Source organism: Drosophila innubila (assembly GCF_004354385.1).
Source record: "Drosophila innubila isolate TH190305 chromosome 2R unlocalized genomic scaffold, UK_Dinn_1.0 1_C_2R, whole genome shotgun sequence".
NCBI lineage: Eukaryota > Metazoa > Arthropoda > Insecta > Diptera > Drosophilidae > Drosophila > Drosophila innubila.
The window spans coordinates 10,721,073-10,738,512 of record NW_022995374.1 but is presented as its reverse complement, the minus strand read 5'-3'; the positions used below and the strand labels follow the sequence as shown (position 1 = coordinate 10,738,512).

Sequence of the window (17,440 nt, the reverse complement as noted above, 5' to 3'; positions counted from 1 at the left end):
AGATAAGGACTAGAAGTAAGTTACAAAATAAATAAATCAATCTTCATTTAGGCTTAAATATATATCTATGACGTAAACCTCTCTTTTTCGTGATTACATCTGAGTTTTGAAATTAGAAATAAAAAATTAGAAAACTCTATACTTGTAACTCGATATATTTTTTTCCAACTTGATTAATTTTTTGTCACTTCCACTTTCTTACTCTTCCGCCATTTCAGGATCGAATGGGTGTAAACAGCAGAAATTGACAAAATTTCGGTTAATTGCTGGCTATGTGAGCACATCTTATATGAAGTTTTGTGTTATTCCCTTGACAACATTTTGAAAGATTGTACTAATAAGGTTTAGATATGAACATTTTTAAAGACATGGGCAGAGTTGGAGGCAATAATCACAACTCTCATTTATGTCACACATTTCGATTACAACTGTACGAAATTCGTTTTAAAGTGAACAACCCACAAACATAGCCAACCTTAATTAGATCAGTTGAAATTCAACGCATGCCCATAAATTAAATATTTAATTATTATGTCGACTCAGCGTAGTTGGCCAATTAATTATAAAATAATTTCAAATTAACTGCTGTCATTGCAATTTTAACGCACATTTTTGTGGATTAAAAATACAAGCAATTGCATGTTAAAAATGTGCTATAAAAATACATGAACTTTAAAGCCCAAATAATAAAAATTTATGGCCAAATAATTGCAATCTCATTAGGACACCCCATATTTGGAGAACAGACCATGGACATGACAACGCACGCATTGCTATCCTGGCAATTTTATACAGTCAGTGTCATTTGGGGAATGTGTAAATATAAATATCCGCATTTTGTAAAATATTCAACAATAATTGAGCGTAAAATAATCGCACGAAATATTCCGGCCATCGATAAAGTCCTTTCATGGATAGCAACATTCAACTCTCTGTCCACTTTTCCTCCAATTGCTCCCAGTTGCAATGCGCGTTAATTGCAGCAATTCTGTTGGCGCTTTGCAGTCGCAGCGCACACGGATACGGATTGCGGCGACAATTGTAATTAAATAGACACCACACATGGCTGATGCTCCGGTCCTCTGGAAACATAACATTGGACGCCAGAAGGGGATGGACGAGAGGAAATGCTTCCATGGTGTTCAATGAGATACTTATGCAATCTTGTGACTCTACTGCTTATGTACAGTGGACAAAATCAAAACAAGCATTACTAAAAATAATACATTGCGAAAATAATTTCTTACTTAATACATAAAATAATTATGTTGAATAATTTCTTATTTAAGATATAAATTTCTTATTTACTATAGATATAAAAAAATCTATATACTTATAAAATAAATGGAAAGCTTGTCTTTTTTTTTGCTGCGTTGAGCAAAGCAGAGTGGCGCAGTGGAAGCGTGCTGGGCCCATAACCCAGAGGTCCGAGGATCGAAACCTTGCTCTGCTAGTTGATTGTTCAATCAACATATTTACCATTTTTGCATATTTTACTATTTTTTTTATAATTACTACTACTAACAATTACCTATACAAATTAATATTTTAAGTACTATTAACTTTAACTTATACAAATTAATATTTCAAGTGGGCAATGTAAAATAAATGTTACGCAAAACAAAATAATTTAATTGATCCTAAAAGAGTGCTACACATAAAAAAAGATTACTTAATACATAAAATAATTATGTCAAATAATTTATTATTTATTTATTTAGTTTTAATAAAATAAAAAATCTTTGTATAAAATCAATCGAAAGCTTGGCGTTTTTTTTTTTTTGCTGCGATAAGCAAAGCAGAGTGGCGCAGTGGAAGCGTGCTGGGCCCATAACCCAGAGGTCCGAGGATCGAAACCTTGCTCTGCTAGTTGATAGTTCAATCAACATTTTTAACATTTTTGCATATTTTACTATTCATTCTATAATTACTAATAACTTTTACCCATGCAAATTAACATTTTAAGTACTGGGCAATATAAAATAAATTGTATGCAAAACAAAATAATAAAATTGATCCTAAAAGAATGCAACACAATCTTAAAAGTTTAGTCAATACAAAAACCAAGTCGTTAAACATATATAACACAATTAATTTTTATGAGATTTAAGGTAATATGCCGGACATTTATTAAACCTAAATTAAATAAATTATATTTAAAAAGAAAAAGCACACACACTTAACAATCATTTATTTACGGCTGATATTCAAACCCAAAACCCACCAAGTTTTCGGCTATAGTTGACACAAGCATTTTTCCAAGAGTTCGTCAAGCAGCAGAGTGGCGCAGTGGAAGCGTGCTGGGCCCATAACCCAGAGGTCCGAGGATCGAAACCTTGCTCTGCTAATTGAAAATGTGTATGTTTAAAATAAAAACAAGTGTGACACTTTTTTAATATTTTTTACCATTGTACAATTACTTTGTGGCCTTTATCTCATTAAAAATGCAAGTTTTGTTCATTTATTTAAAATAATTGAGTTGTTGATTTACATACAAATCTGCACATATGTGAGACTGCCTACATATATAGTATATGTATGCGTAAAACTCTTTTGGTGTAATTTCAGCCGGCATTTTGTGGTAGGCTTCGATTAAACGACAATCAGAGAGCTCTTCAACCAAAACAATAATCTCGTGAAAATAAACAACATTCCGCTTTAATCGATGCTTTGTTGCTGTAGTATTTGGGCAATGTACCGAATCGTTAAACAGTTTATTGTGTGTGTAAAACATTAGCATTTATCTGGTAGGAAATCTAAAACCAAACCGTTCCTTAAAACCCCAAAGACTGGCAATGGTAAATTATTGTGAATTCTTTGCGAAATTTGTTGACAATAAGACTAGCAAAAAGAATACGCATTGATTTAAAAGAATGAAAGACAAACAATCACCGATGGCCATGAAAAAACCCCATCATAATAAGAATTTTACTGACTTCCGCTCAATGCCAACTAAGCTTAGGATGTCCGCCAACGGCAACGGCAGAAGCAACGCCGTCGTTTTACAAGATTTTATTTACACCTACTGTGAAAATGTTTACACTTCAACAGACAGCGGCAATAAGCGGAGCATGAAGCTGATGCTGAAGATGAAGTTGAGTCAGCTCCTGCCTCTGAAATGAGCAATATGTAAACCTCCAGGACGCCCAAGGCTGCGCCCCAAACAATTGAAAGTGGATTTCCGGCTTAAAAAATTGCTCAAAAGGTAAAAGAGCCTGAAGAAGAAATGCTAAAACTCATAAAACGAACGAGAGGGTGTTGAAAAAAATGCTAACGGCCTGCATAATACGACGATATGGAGATGGTGAACTAGGTCCACATCATACCAGAACTAGGACTGCGACTGAGGCTTGTCATAGCGCAAATTTATGTAAAAATTTGTAGCAATTGCAATAAGTTGGGCGCCCAGGAGAAACATTCTTCAGAAGATTGGGCATAAACAAAAAAAAACTTTTCGATGATAGACGCATTTTTATGCGCATTTTAAACATGTAATATGCCTCCAAGAGCAGCGAATGCTTTGAGCTACGACAGGTTATAATGTCTTCAATATGAGCACTTGGATTGCATCTTACAGCTCGGATGGCTTTCAGGGCAAAATTAGTCAAATTGCTTAAATACGAGTATATTTTAAATGCAAAATGGCATTAAAACTTTACGAAAAACTGATAACAGTTTCTCCACAAGTATTTACCAAGCACTCCATGAGTCTGATTGTGAGTCTGTTGCCAGTGCCAAGCCAATAATGTACAAAACGTCTTAAGAAATATACAGAGTAAGATGCAATCAACCCTCAACCCCATCCCAACCCTTTGGCCCCAAGGCAAAGACTGTCAAAATTAGCTCTCAGCTGGCAACGCCTCAAAGTGCAAATATTGAGGCAACTGAAGGAAAACTGCCTGAGTCTTAGCCTCAGCCCCAACCTCAGTCTCTCTCTTTTGACTCACCATCTCTTGGTTCTAGGAGTACTCAAGCAGTTGGCAGACAACATTTCATTTCATCAAAATTTCTACTCGCTTATATTTTTCTCATTGCCGACTGTTATTTTTGGCAATTTGTTTGTTTGCCAATTGTCTGCCGGTTATGCTTATCCTTTTTGTTAGCCAGTCCCAGGCCCAGGCCCAGGCTAATATAATAAGATTTCATTTCTCTGAATGTCTTTTCATGGCAATTAACATAATTTTTGTAAGTGGATTTTCATAGTTGAGCGAATTGCGAATTATAAAACTTTAAATTCGCCTGCGCTTAAGAGAAACTTTGAAATGGCCATTGAACTCGCAATGGCAATTTAATCAAAATTCGTGGGACTCGTGATATTCATAGACCCCACTATACGACATCTATGGAGACGGAGTTTGACTGTAAACCGAGCTAACACCCTTTCGCCTTTCTTTTTGCTCTTGCCGCCTTGAGATATTTGCATTTGTCAGCACTTCCATTGTGTGACAAAAATTATTATGCCAACTTCATATGTCGAGAGATTGCGATTGCCATGGCCAATGCGATTGCGATTTCGACAGACTGTGACAAAAAAAAACAAAAACTTGAGAAGTATGCAAATTAAAAAGTCCGGAGCAGTGCTAACCCACAGAACCATTCGAATTTTGATAAGTTTTCGAGGTTAAGGGGTTGAATCGACCAGATCACACTCCATTAAAATGGAGGAGCTGTCGTCTAAGCTGTTTTTGTTTGCCATGTTTGGCCAATTTCGTCCAAATTATGATATAATCGCAGAAAACGAGAAAAAAAAACAGTAATATATATGTTTATTAATTTATAGTTCAATAAACTCATCATAAAGATGCGTAGCATATATAATTGCTAATTTCTCTGCACCAGCTTTTGGATTTCTGCTTATCGATCCCTCCTGCAGTCAAGTGTCTCAACAGTCAAATTCCTCATGCCACTCAAACAGCCAAATTAATTTTTTTTGTTAGTTTTCTATTCAATTGCTTACAAATCGATTTTAAAATGATCTTGATCCGGATGCTTGAAATGCTTCACATTACTTTTATTCTGCATTTGTTTTTATTTTATCAGGCATAGTTTATACTTGGTATTACCCAGAGAATCTTGTTTATTTGCCATTTATAGACGGATTTCAGTTTTTATACTCTTACGGAGCTTGTACGCGTATGCTCCAGGAACTTCATATTTATAAAATCATGTTCAAGTTCAGAAACTAAGACGATAAGGCGATAAATAGGCTATTTGTCAATAAGTAACTAACCGTTCCTATTAAGTGTGGTTTCTAGATAATCGCTCTTATAAATATTGCTTTCAATTGATCATGCGGGAAGGGTGTAGACTGTTCGTTATCTAAAAAAGCCATTATTTCTTGATTTTTTTATATCATTTCTAAGCTGAGTCATTTAAAAGAGGCAAACCGCCAATTTGTATGTGAGAAGAATTCAAAGATCTTCGGAGAACAGACTGTTCCACTTTTAAAGCTTATTTGAATTAATTTGTTATTTACTGGGCCGTGTGACTACTACACAGTCGCAAAAATAATTAATATAATATAACATATAAAGATATATATTTATGCGTAATTTAGCTAAGTTCAATTCATGTCAATAAAATTATTTTAATATTTTCATAAATTATTTCAGTTGAAAAAATATTAAAAACCTCAATTATTAACAAGCTAGGTGTCACTAAAAAATTGGTACATTTTTTGGCTTATAAATAAAATTCGAATTGTTAAGCTTACCAAATAAATTCAATTAAAGTCAGTGATATGTCAATAATTGAAATGCGCAACGTAAAGAAAAATCAGAGAGCGAAAAAATTTACATTTTTATGTAACAAATTTGATTTGGACAACCTCTGCGAGACACAAACGGCATAAAATTAGCCGGGCTGTCATTGAGAAAAGGATATTGAAACAGGTGTGATATGGTGACATATTGAGAGACTACAAATTAAATCAAATGTGAAATTTAAGGCTAAGGCTTAGCATATTTATGTACAATTTAATATATATCGTATATATAGTTATTTTCACTTACTTTGGATCATTCATTAAAATCAGCTATTATTAAAATAATAATTATAAAAATTATAACTTTTAGTTTTGAACAGTGTGAATGACAACATTCACCAGTTTATTGTTTTATGTACTATTTGGAATATCTTTATTTATAGGTAACCTTTTTGGTGGTAGACGACTTACCGACCCCTTTTCCATAAAGCATACAACTCCTGCTGCCATTTCTGTTCGGAGCTCTGCGTACTTTAGCTGTTCTCCGATCACGTAGCTTAATTCACAACAAAGGACCGCTAGCTAAAATACACTGATAAAAATTGTTCTAAAATCAAGATTTTGGTCTCAGAACTAAGAGTTTTGGTCTAAAAAATGCGTCTAGAACATAAAATTCTTAAATTAAGAAAACACTTCATGATTTTAAGAACATTTTAAATAAGTCCAAGTTCTTATTATAAGAATACATGTTCTTAAAGTAGAATAAACATTATTTTTAATATTTACAATTTTTTTTATTTTTAAGTTTAGGTTTATTTACATTTTAGTTTTAGTAATTTTATAAATGTTATTTTAATTTGTTACGAGTGGGATTCTAACCAGAGCGCCACGGTGCCACTATTTGTTTAATACGAAATAGTACAATTTTAGGTTTTTATTCTTATATTAAGATTTTAGGATTTTTTAGATTAATAATCTTAGTTTTAGTATTTCTGTCCTAAAATAATTTTATTTTAAGAACAAAATATTTAAGATGAATGTTCTGGTTTTAGAAGTTTGTCTTTTTTCAGTATACGTATTTCCAATCTGTAGCTTTAAGAGATATGCATTTTTTTGGCGATTGAAAATTGATAATTTTTGGCACAATTATTTTTGGTATTTTTGACAACACTCATATACATATTAAAACGTCAAGTAACCAATATTTAACACAAAATAATTGTAATCGAAAACAATATGCATTAGTTTTGCCTCTGTAGCTTAAAAACGAAATATCGCTCAAATAAGGATTAAATTGTATTGTATGTATTTTTATTAAAGTGCAAAAAGATCTTTGAGTGAATATATCACCTCGTTTTTATTAAGAGTTGACATAGACAAAATTTATATGTGGGTAGGAGGAGCATATTTTTTACTTACTGAGTCGGCTGCTGAGTCACGAGATTCAGCAAAACATTATTGCTGTCAACGACTTTTAACTTAAACGATGTGCAGTGCATCCTTAATTACAGAAAGTAGAAAACGGAGGCTAGAGACCCTGCTATACCCCTCATCAGCACATTCCGTTGGTTTGTTGCTTGTTTTCTGGGATAAACTCTGGAATTGCAAAGAGAGAACAGAGACTCAACTATTTGCAAGTTTTTATTGTCTTTGGAAAAATGTCGGCTAACTTTGTGCATATCTATCTGGATATATATTAGGAGTTTATAGGCTTTAATACGTGGCTTCATCTTAACACGTTCTGCATGAATAATGAGCTTCAGAAAAGATCAGTTTCTTGTAATGTGCTTCAATGAGCTGAGCTGGCATTATTTAATGGGCAACCTACTCAGTGTTATCAAGTTACGGCAACAGTAGTCGGATTCATCTTGGAGCAAACCATTCCCCAAGACCCCTTAATTTATGCCACCAACGATATCAGTCCAATCAACACACGAGTGCTCCAAACCTCCGAACACATGCCAGGCGACAACAATCGCTCTAAATCATTGTCGTCTGTTTCTCATCGGGGTACATACAAAACGTCTTGGCCTCTATTCACCCCTTCCTTTCTCACTCACTCTCTCTCTCTGTCTGTGTATCTGTATCTGTGCGTTTGCCTTCGCCTCCTCCAGTCTCCGGTCTTCGCTCGTCCGTTGCCATTATCAGCGTCATCAATTCGCTGCCTGCAGACAGCTTGTCACCGTCGGGTAAACATGCGAATTTCGCAGTCGAGCTGGCAAACACGTGACGTTGACGGTGACTCTACCTGTGTCTCTACCTCTACAAGTGCCTATGGCTCTGGCTGTGGGTCGACTGATGAGCAGGCAGGAGAGGACGAGGCGTACGACTACCCGATGACGATGACACCTCATAGCCGACAATGATGTCAATTGTGCGACAAAAGGCATTTTGCATACTAAAACCACACAAACAGAGCAGGAGACATAACTGAAACGCTGCTGAAGACAGTACCCAAAATATTGCACGATGACCATAATTGAAGTGCTGACAATTTTATAACATTTAATTCATAAACATTGTTGAACAACAAAAATATAAGCACACAAATTAAAGCATTCACAATTTACCCTATGCTTAGCCCAAACTGAACATTTTTAGATTGTTGAAACCTTTGGACTTATCGATGCGTCCAAAAATCACGCCTTGAAAGATCTGTTCACCTTTGGGCTTATTCAGACGTATACTAAACTTGAAATTAGTCTCTGCCAAAAAACTGGGCAGCAGCTCCTCATCCACTCGGTAATCCTGCAATGAGTAGATGCCTTTCTGTATGGGACACTCCTTGAACCACTTGCCATGTTTCAACAGATCCTGATAGATGAGGCGTATCAACGGGTCTCCGTTGCGTTCCTTTAACATCTTGCAAAAGTTCAGGTTCTTAGTTAAGAGATTTGTAAAGTTGGCCTGCTCCGTTTGTAGAGCAATACCAGCAGTCATATCTACGTCATTCAATGTCTCAAGAACATTGATAGTAACACTTAGAGAGCTGCTCTCACTATTATTCTGAACTAGGATTTTCACATCCACAAGCTTGGCGTTCGCCTCGTAGTCAAACTGCTTAAGAATTATCTTGAAAGAGCGCTGAAATCGACAGAAAGCAATTACAAAAATTATGAATAGAAACTATTCAAATAAATAATAGCTGTCTATCAACTTACCCATGCCGATGTATGGGGACACCTTGAATAAAGAACTAGTACAAGAATATAATAGCTTGGGAAAAGTACTGCACGCATCTTCATTCAATTATCTTCTGTTACTCTTTCAATTAAACAGCAGTTGTATTATAACCATTATAGGCCATTAAGTACAGGTCAAGGATAAATATTGCATTAATTATTTTAGACATTAATATATCTGATTAGATAAGAATCATGCACAGTCATGGCAAATTTACTCAGCTAAATGCTAATTTGACTTTGATGTCATTTGGAAATCACTGATGCATATTAATTTTAGCCCGTTTTCCAATATCATCGAATCTTAATTATCATGTCGATTTCTGTTGTAGTTTTCTATCACTATAAATAGACTGGGTCAATTGAGTGCTTCCAGACATCATCGAGTTCATCATGTTGTTGAACGCTCTCGTTTTGTTGCAAGTCCTTTTGGCGCTGTGCCATGGCGCCTTGGCCGAAGTGAGTAACCAAAATTATCCTAATAAGATTCTATATTTTATTTCGAAATGCGTTGCCAGAAAATGTTACGGCCTAAATTTAAGGAAATTAAGATCTGGAGCGAAGAAAAATATGTCAGCCACAAGGTCACATATGATCACGCCGATCCACATTTGAACTTCTCCATGGAAGTGCATCAGGAGCTGCAAGATGTGGATGTGCACTTGGAGGTACGCATATCCAACAAACTGGATCCGACGTATACAACCACTCTGAACACTACCCTGAATGTCTGTCGTATCCTGAACTTTGCCAACAAATCACCGGTTGGTAGATTTATTCATGGCTTCATACGCGAGTATGGCAACATTGTCGATACCTGTCCGATTCCCAAAGTAAGTTTCAGATCTACGTAGACCTTTTTATGCTATACTCAAAATTCCAGGGTAAATACAAATTCCATCACTTACGATTTAAACGCAAATTGCAGGGATCATACTTCATCAATAAGTTCTGGTGGCCGGAGGATCCAACTACGGCTATTCTGCCTGAGATCGAGTTTGAAATTCGCTACGAAGCCAATCTTCTGGACGCCAGCAAGAAGCGTACTCTGATTATGAATGATCACTTCACTGGCGAGTTTACTGTTCAGGATGTCAACAATCTGAGGCCTGGTATATTTGCTATGCTGCCTAAGACAATTTAGTTCGAAGAACTCGTGCAACCAAAGTTCTGCTAGTTTCTATTTTTATCCAGCACATTCAATGGTATTCTTTTAGTTTGTCTATCAACTTTTCTGTTATGTATCAAAGAGCAATATAGTTGCCAATAAGCGCAGCCAAAAGGTACTATTATTTTACTACTCTCAATTTCTACATTTTCAGCATATCCCATATATATGAATAAATTTGACTTAGCCATCAATCAATCGCATACAGTTTAGTCAGATTGTTTCCAAATATCATATGACATTCTCACTGATGTCAGGTCATATATAAATATTCCAGGGAGCGTCATCATTATTAGTTTTATTTTAAAAATTACGCTTTAATGATTATATAAAGATTTTTACGATTTTCTTCACCGATATCATTATTTTTGAACAAAAAAATGAAACTAAAAAATAATGATTATATATGATATCTATATTTTTCACTCAAAATAAAACTCAACAACAGTTTATGGCTTCTGTGTTAAACTTTTCGACATGTGATGTATCATATGAAAGGTATTAAATCATAGATCACGAATATGTAGCCATATCCGTGAAAAGTTTAACACAGAATCCATTTTGAGCGAAATAAGTAAAGTCATTTATAATCATTATTTTTGAGTTTTTTTTTTTTTGATCAAAAATAACCATTAATGATTGTGATTTTTGTATAATTGTATTAAAAAAAAAAAAGTTATTATTTACGGCCCCTGAAATATTCAATTGGGAAGAATGAATCGTTATCTATCTTGTCTTTGAATAGATATTAAATTTTAGTACCCACAGCTTTTCTTCAGCCCTCAAAATTATTACTTAAACGTAAATTGCCTTCAAATTGTCTAAAGCTGTCATTCTCGGAATATCCATCAATGTCATTTGTTATAAAATTGTTCATATTTCTCCAAACGCGATATTTGCATATTTTTGCACAAATTGCACAAATTGAATTAAAATGGGCCATCAGAATAGGCGACGAGAAATTAATATTCAATATATTTGCAATGAAATGTTTGTGACTGTGTCGTGTTTATTGTGTTCCCCGTGACAGTTTGCGAATTTAAAAATCGCTTTCGGCTATTTTTTCTCTGCGAGGTGGCAATCGCTTTGATTTCGTGAGTGTTTTGTATGATTTATGTGAGTGTCGATGGGTTTTAGCTGTGAGTTTTGTGTGTTTTCAGTTTGTACCAATCGACTGTTTGCTATTGCGGGGTTTAGCGTATTGAGGAAACAATAAAACGACAATAACAATCGCAGAATGCTAAAAATGACTGTCCAAACATTGACAGTTTGAATGACAGCTATTAAAATCGCAATTTCATGTATTAAATCATCAAATATGCCCGTCTGCCTTAAGGCCCAAAGCTTTTGTATATTTTTATTTTAAGCAAAACCAGAAAAGTAAACTATTTTGAAGGTGTTGAGGACTCGAATATCAGTACAGTTTAAGTTAATCATAATTCGATTTGTTTAAGCTTTCTCTAGGTATTTTAAAAGTAAAAAAATAAAATTCTACTACTACAAAATATTTTTTGCAATCATTTCTTCTGACAATAGCTCTAGACGTAAAGTCACAATAGTACATATATTCAAGTTTGTTTTTATTTTTGGATCGGTCCACGTTATTACAAAGCTCTCATAGGAGCAATCGGTCGAAATTTGGATTTTAGGCTAAGCGCCCACTATAGCTGAAAAAAGCGGAGCTGAAAACTAAGATGATAAAACCAAACATGTTTGGTTGATAAAACCGAGCCAATCTGAACGATTCAATGTGCGCACTTAGATGAGTGCAGTGTGTTTGATTTTTTCCTATCAGCTTTCAGCTCCGTTTTTAGCTATAGTGGGCGCGAGGCCTAAGTGGGAAAAACTTTTTGTTTTGTGAGATATCTCAACCAACCTGATAGAAAATGCATTTTATTGATCTTATATTTCCTAATTTTATAAATCAACTGACTATATCATACAGCAGTCATTGAAACAATTAGTTTGAAATTTTAAAAAGCGCTCTGGATGGGTATCCCTTTTTTAGACTCTTCGTACTAAAACTAATTTTGGTACTGCAGCTTACAGCTCGGATGATTAACGGAAAAAACCAAAATTTGCCAAATACATTTTACCCAATTGCCATTTTTAATGGGTGGATTTGATTCGTGGCAGAAGAAAAAAGGGAAATATTGTTGCATATCTTTATGCTCCGCTTACAACTATTTTGTTAAATTTGTAATAGATAATCTATTCATCCACCGTTTAGATTTTTATAATTGTACACAATATTCATATTTTTAATTGTTTCGATAACATAAAAAGCCTTACTGGGAAAAATGGAAAAGAATAATTAATTTCTCAAATTTCAATCTAATTACTATCGTACAAATTCAAGCTTCTATCATATTTAATTTAGTTCCCATTTGTTTGCTTAATTTATTAGGTCATAGTCTCTATATGATATAAAATATGAATCCTTCGCTACTATTTTTTCTTTTTGGATGTGTATGTCAATTTTCCATAGTGGTAAATATTTTTCTTACAAAACTTTAAAATAATGAAATAAAAACATTCCAATTAATTTTTAGGTAACAAAGTTCGTGGTTCAAAAGTCACCAGACTGTGAAAACTATAACCGAAACTACTTCCGTAACTTATCTTTGAGCCTGAAAAATGCAGAAGTGAACTTTGACGTAGACCTAATCAGCCCATTAGTCTCGGGTGTCCGCATAAATTTGGATTTTTTCACACGCAAGCCAAATTCAAAAACCTACCAGAGTTTCTATCAATACTCGTTTGATATGTGCACTATGATGAACAATCACAAGAACAACTTGTTTAAGAGGTGGTTCTCATCATTTTTTTCATATGGAAACTTAAAAGCACAGTGCCCTGTTCCAGCAAATCACTACTATATTCGAAAATATAACATTAATGATCTTGTTATTCCCACATTTCTATTTTCTGGTTTTTATCGTTTAACATTTAATATATTTGAAAATAAAAATCAGGGTAGAAATAAGGATCTTATAGTTTCCTGTTCTGTAGAAGTGGAAATCAAATAAAATAAAGAAAGTTATTATTGTCGTTAAGTTAGGTTTTTTTTTTACTATTGGAAAATAAGCGATTGCATAATGAAAGTCAAAAATATATTCACTGCGGACGGCACTTCGTGATAGTGCGAAAGCAGTGCGAACGGTGCGAAGGCGACTAGCAATATATACAGCTAATATGGAAAATTTGCTACGACTATCCGATCAGATCGAGTTCTATACTGATCGAAAGGTTAAGTCCTAACTAACAGCTAACAGCTAATGGAGTTGGGCCTTTTCTTGAATTTTTTTTATTTTTTATAAAATCTTATTAAATATACGCGTCGATTGATACCCCTATCGCACAAACTGACAACTGGTTCTAAAGATAAATGAATCTTAAATGTCTTTTCCAAAATGAACTGAAAAGTCAGTTTGTCTGTTTGTTTGTTAAAAATACCACATGCACTTTTCTAATTTATTTTAATTATTAAATACAAAAAGTAAACGGAATAAGTTTTTTTTAGTTAAAAAACTGCAATTCTGTATTCATTTTGATTATTCTAAATCATACCAAAATATATTCTGAATTATTAGCAAGTATTGAACGTCAATAGTGCTCGAATAACAGATACTAGCTCCCCTGTAAATGGCGTTTGTGCCAAAAAATTTGGTTAAAGAAGGTTTTCTTGCAAAAACTACACTAGGCAATCAAATAAAAATATTTGACTATTACACGAACCAAACCGTCTTTTTAGGATACAGTTGGGCGTGCATTTGTTCCCTTTATTCAAGAGTTTAAATAGCTTTACGTTTTTAAAAAGCTGTTGAATACATCAGAAAATCATTTATACACAGTTTTAAATGAATTGCAATACACTCCCTGTCAAAAGGTTAGACGCAGCTTCAACTCATATGAAAATACACTTGTAGTTATTATACGAAATCATATAAAAATTTGAAAAAACAAAAAAAAAAACAGTTTGTTCGTTCAATCAAGCTCGTTAATTAAGTTCAACCATTAACATTAAGGAATAATAAAACAACAATAAGTTGCTCTGCAAGTGTCAAAAACAAGGCACATTTTTCTCGTCAAATGATTGGATTGGAGTAATATTTTGGGTTTTTGAGAAAAAAATTAATACATTGCATTGTGATTTTGTTTAACACGGTGAAATCTTAAATTATTTTATGCGTGGAGACAAATATTTGATATATCCCTTCGCAAATCCCGTCTTAAATAAGGAAGAAAAGGGCATTTAATGACTCTAATGTTCTTTTAGATCCAATCATGCAAGATAGGTATTATAAGCGATACTTTATGTTCGTATTAGTTTTCTACTATATATGTACTATATATAACATTCAATAAATCCACCCTCAATCATTTTCTATCGTGTTTATGACCAAAAAATGAGGCAACCAAGTCATAGGATTAACTTTTTTAATTCAAAATAAGTTATTTTACCACTCGAGAATTGTTAATTATCGCATTATTTTATTGTAATATTAATGGTAAAACTCTGAGAAGGGCTTCCAATTTAGAATAAAAATTTTAAGCTGAAATTTTTTCCGAAATCCATTTATTCTTTGGTTAACAAAATCGAAATCAATCGTTCCGTAAAAGGTGATAGCCTCATCGGCGGAATAACAGCCAAACTGATTTTTCTCTTTTCGCAGATCGTGAAGATAGTATTTTAATCCATCATGTTCATTAAAATTTAAACATTTATCATCACATGTTTTCAAAAATTTATATTTATTTCCATACATATTCCATGTCACAGAATCCTTTTTGATTATGAGCATTTTACTGGCAAAAAGCTTAAAATAATTTTTTTTTTTATTTCCAATTCCTTAAAATGATTTACTTTCGTAATCATTGGTAATTCTGAGTGAAACTACAGTTAATACCACCCCATTCCTCAATATTTCAATCAATATGGAAGCATGTCTTAATTTTTTAAGCTCTTCTTGTGAACTTTAGACATTGTTCCATTCATTAAATATATGCCTACATTGTTTGTGATTTTATAAGCAATGCAAAAAAAATTTCGAGCCTTGATCGATTAATTGTAAACCATTTTTCTATTTTATATTAAAATCGCGAAAAACAGGTTGTTTTTCTCAAGCTTTAGGTTACCCCGTTTTTCTATTACAGAAAATTTTTTTTGATATTTTAAGTAACTTGGTATTTAAATTTTATCTGAGTATTGCTATATTGTTGTTAAATGTTAAATGCGTCAAATTCATTGACAAACTAAAATATGATGAATTTCAATAGACATATCGATAAGCTTTGATAGCAATGTATTTTATTCGAAAATTAAAATTTTTTTATGTGCTTTTATAGACAAAAGTTCAAACTATTAAATCCACCCAATATTGGATAGATCGCGAGTGCCAAATATTTTTTAGAGCCATTTAGTAAAAAATAATTCGGTTCGTCTAACCAGTGACGCGCAGTGTAGTTTTACAGCTATCAATATTAGAATTAATACAATTATGATTTATTTTAGTTTTTTCACTATTTATCCCGGCTATACCGATTAAAAAATAAGTAAAAGGGTATATTGTGTTCGTTGGAATGTATGTAACAGGGAGAAAGACGCATCTTCGACCCTATAAGGTATATATATTCTTGATCAGCATCAACAGCCGAGTCGATATAGCCATGTGTGTCTGTCCGTCTGTCCGTCCGTCTGTGTAAGTGCCTAGATCCCAGAGACTATAAGATATAGAGATACCAAATTTGGCACGCAGATCCCAATGGCGTTGAAGCAGGTAAAGTTTCTTTTCAATTTTTCACGCGCCCCCTTCCACCCCGCAAGTCGCGAAAAACCACCACACCAACAGTTTTTAAGATAATTCGGTTTTTATGTCAATTTACATTATCTAATAACATAATCTATTATTAAGTAGAACGGCAGTAAAAGCTAACCAAAATTATTAATAAACAAGGTAATACTAGCACCCAAAAGTATGCAGTAGTTTTTATTAGTTACTAAGTTCAATAAAGTACTTTTATTTATATTGAAATTAGTAACGGGTATTCTATGGTCGGGATCTCGACTATAGCCTTTCCGACTAGTTTACTTTAAATTTCTGGTAAAACTAATAGAAAAACTAGTCGGCCGGTTCTACAGTCGAGCATACTCGACTGTCGGAGACCCCGTACTTACTATCCAAAATCAGTCACTTCTAAAAACTAAATAATATTTAAGATTACCATAAACTCTTATATATTAAATTTGTCGCCGCTCGAATTTGCTTCCGATATAATTAAATTAATTATCATGTGTGGTTTGGCTTCAGGAATGTGTTAAAGTTAGAGCATTTATCTTTCGGTTTGCGTTGTTCTCGTTTACAACTTCTTCGTTTTATGTATGTATTTATACATTTATGCTAATCGCACTTGGTGCGTTGTAATGCCGCTACTTTAACTCTTTTGGCTTTTAAAGGCAACGGAAAACGGCAACGCAGCACTAATTATCTTAAAATGGAACACTTGGTAGCACAACAAAATCAAATTTCAAAATCACTTGTACACAGCGCGCACAAAAGAGTTGAAAAAGAGTCAGTTTAAAGTCAAATAGACATACATATGCATTAATCATTAGGAAGAGCAGGACATCCATATGTGCAATTCAAGATCTGTTAAGTGCACACATACATACATATGTTGGCACGCGCCAAAACAAAAGAAGTTTCTAGCTAAGCATTCATATATATAAACATGCGTTTATGCATATTTGGCTATGTTAAGCATAAGTGAAACCTTAACAGAGAATAAATTAAAACTGCATGTTAAACATGCTAAATGTTAAATCAAATAGTAAAATAATTGAAAACCAAAAAAAGACAAATTTACGAAAAACATAAATTTACACAGTAAATTTATAATAAACATGAAATTAACATAGAATTTTAACTTAACGTTTATATAAATACCAATGTAAAATTATTTAAATGAAATTTTTAAACATGTATTCAATATTAAATGTCAGTATAACATTCATAAATAACAATTTCAATAAATTGTAAAATTAAAAAAAAAGCTTAAATTCAGCTGGAAAAGTTGTTCCCGCCGAATCAGACCCGCGACAAAATTGCAAAAATTTTCAAAAGACAAAGGCTCAAAGTGTTGAGCCACTCTCGCACTTATGTCTTTATCCTCCTAAATGGCCATATTGCTTGTTTTAGTGCTCAATTAAAAAGTAAAAGAAATAATTTATATTTTAACATTTAATGTTAATATTACATTTTAAATAAGCACTGAGTTGTTTTAATATAAAATGAAATTGAATTCGAACATAAATAAATTAAAAATCTTTCGCCCACGGCAGGACTCGAACCCACGAGCACTGTCCGACTCCGCGACTCAGTACAC

At 33.4% G+C, this 17,440-nt stretch overlaps 3 protein-coding genes and 3 non-coding genes across 6 annotated transcripts; 5 read left to right on the top strand and 1 right to left on the bottom strand.

Annotated features, from left to right (window-relative positions):
• Positions 1–1,381: 1,381 nt before the first annotated feature.
• On the top strand, positions 1,382–1,453 carry Trnam-cau. Its single transcript has one exon. It is a non-coding gene; the product is annotated as a tRNA-Met (tRNA).
• Positions 1,454–1,797: 344 nt separating this feature from the next.
• Positions 1,798–1,869, top strand: Trnam-cau. The gene has a single exon. It is a non-coding gene; the product is annotated as a tRNA-Met (tRNA).
• A 406-nt stretch (positions 1,870–2,275) lies between these two features.
• Trnam-cau lies at positions 2,276–2,347 on the top strand. The gene has a single exon. It is a non-coding gene; the product is annotated as a tRNA-Met (tRNA).
• A 5,934-nt stretch (positions 2,348–8,281) lies between these two features.
• On the bottom strand, positions 8,282–8,943 carry LOC117782911. Its single transcript, XM_034620008.1, has 2 exons — positions 8,866–8,943; positions 8,282–8,788 (listed from the first exon to the last, which is right to left on the bottom strand). Exons 1-2 carry the CDS (start codon positions 8,941–8,943, stop codon positions 8,282–8,284), a joined length of 585 nt encoding a protein of 194 aa, XP_034475899.1.
• Positions 8,944–9,279: 336 nt separating this feature from the next.
• On the top strand, positions 9,280–10,172 carry LOC117784500. The gene is made up of 3 exons (XM_034622251.1): positions 9,280–9,345; positions 9,405–9,719; positions 9,815–10,172. The coding sequence occupies exons 1-3, from the start codon at positions 9,280–9,282 to the stop codon at positions 10,028–10,030; spliced, it is 597 nt and encodes a 198-aa protein (XP_034478142.1). The 3' UTR covers positions 10,031–10,172.
• A 2,315-nt stretch (positions 10,173–12,487) lies between these two features.
• LOC117782910 lies at positions 12,488–13,083 on the top strand. Its single transcript, XM_034620007.1, has 2 exons — positions 12,488–12,523; positions 12,607–13,083. Exons 1-2 carry the CDS (start codon positions 12,488–12,490, stop codon positions 13,081–13,083), a joined length of 513 nt encoding a protein of 170 aa, XP_034475898.1.
• Positions 13,084–17,440: the final 4,357 nt, after the last annotated feature.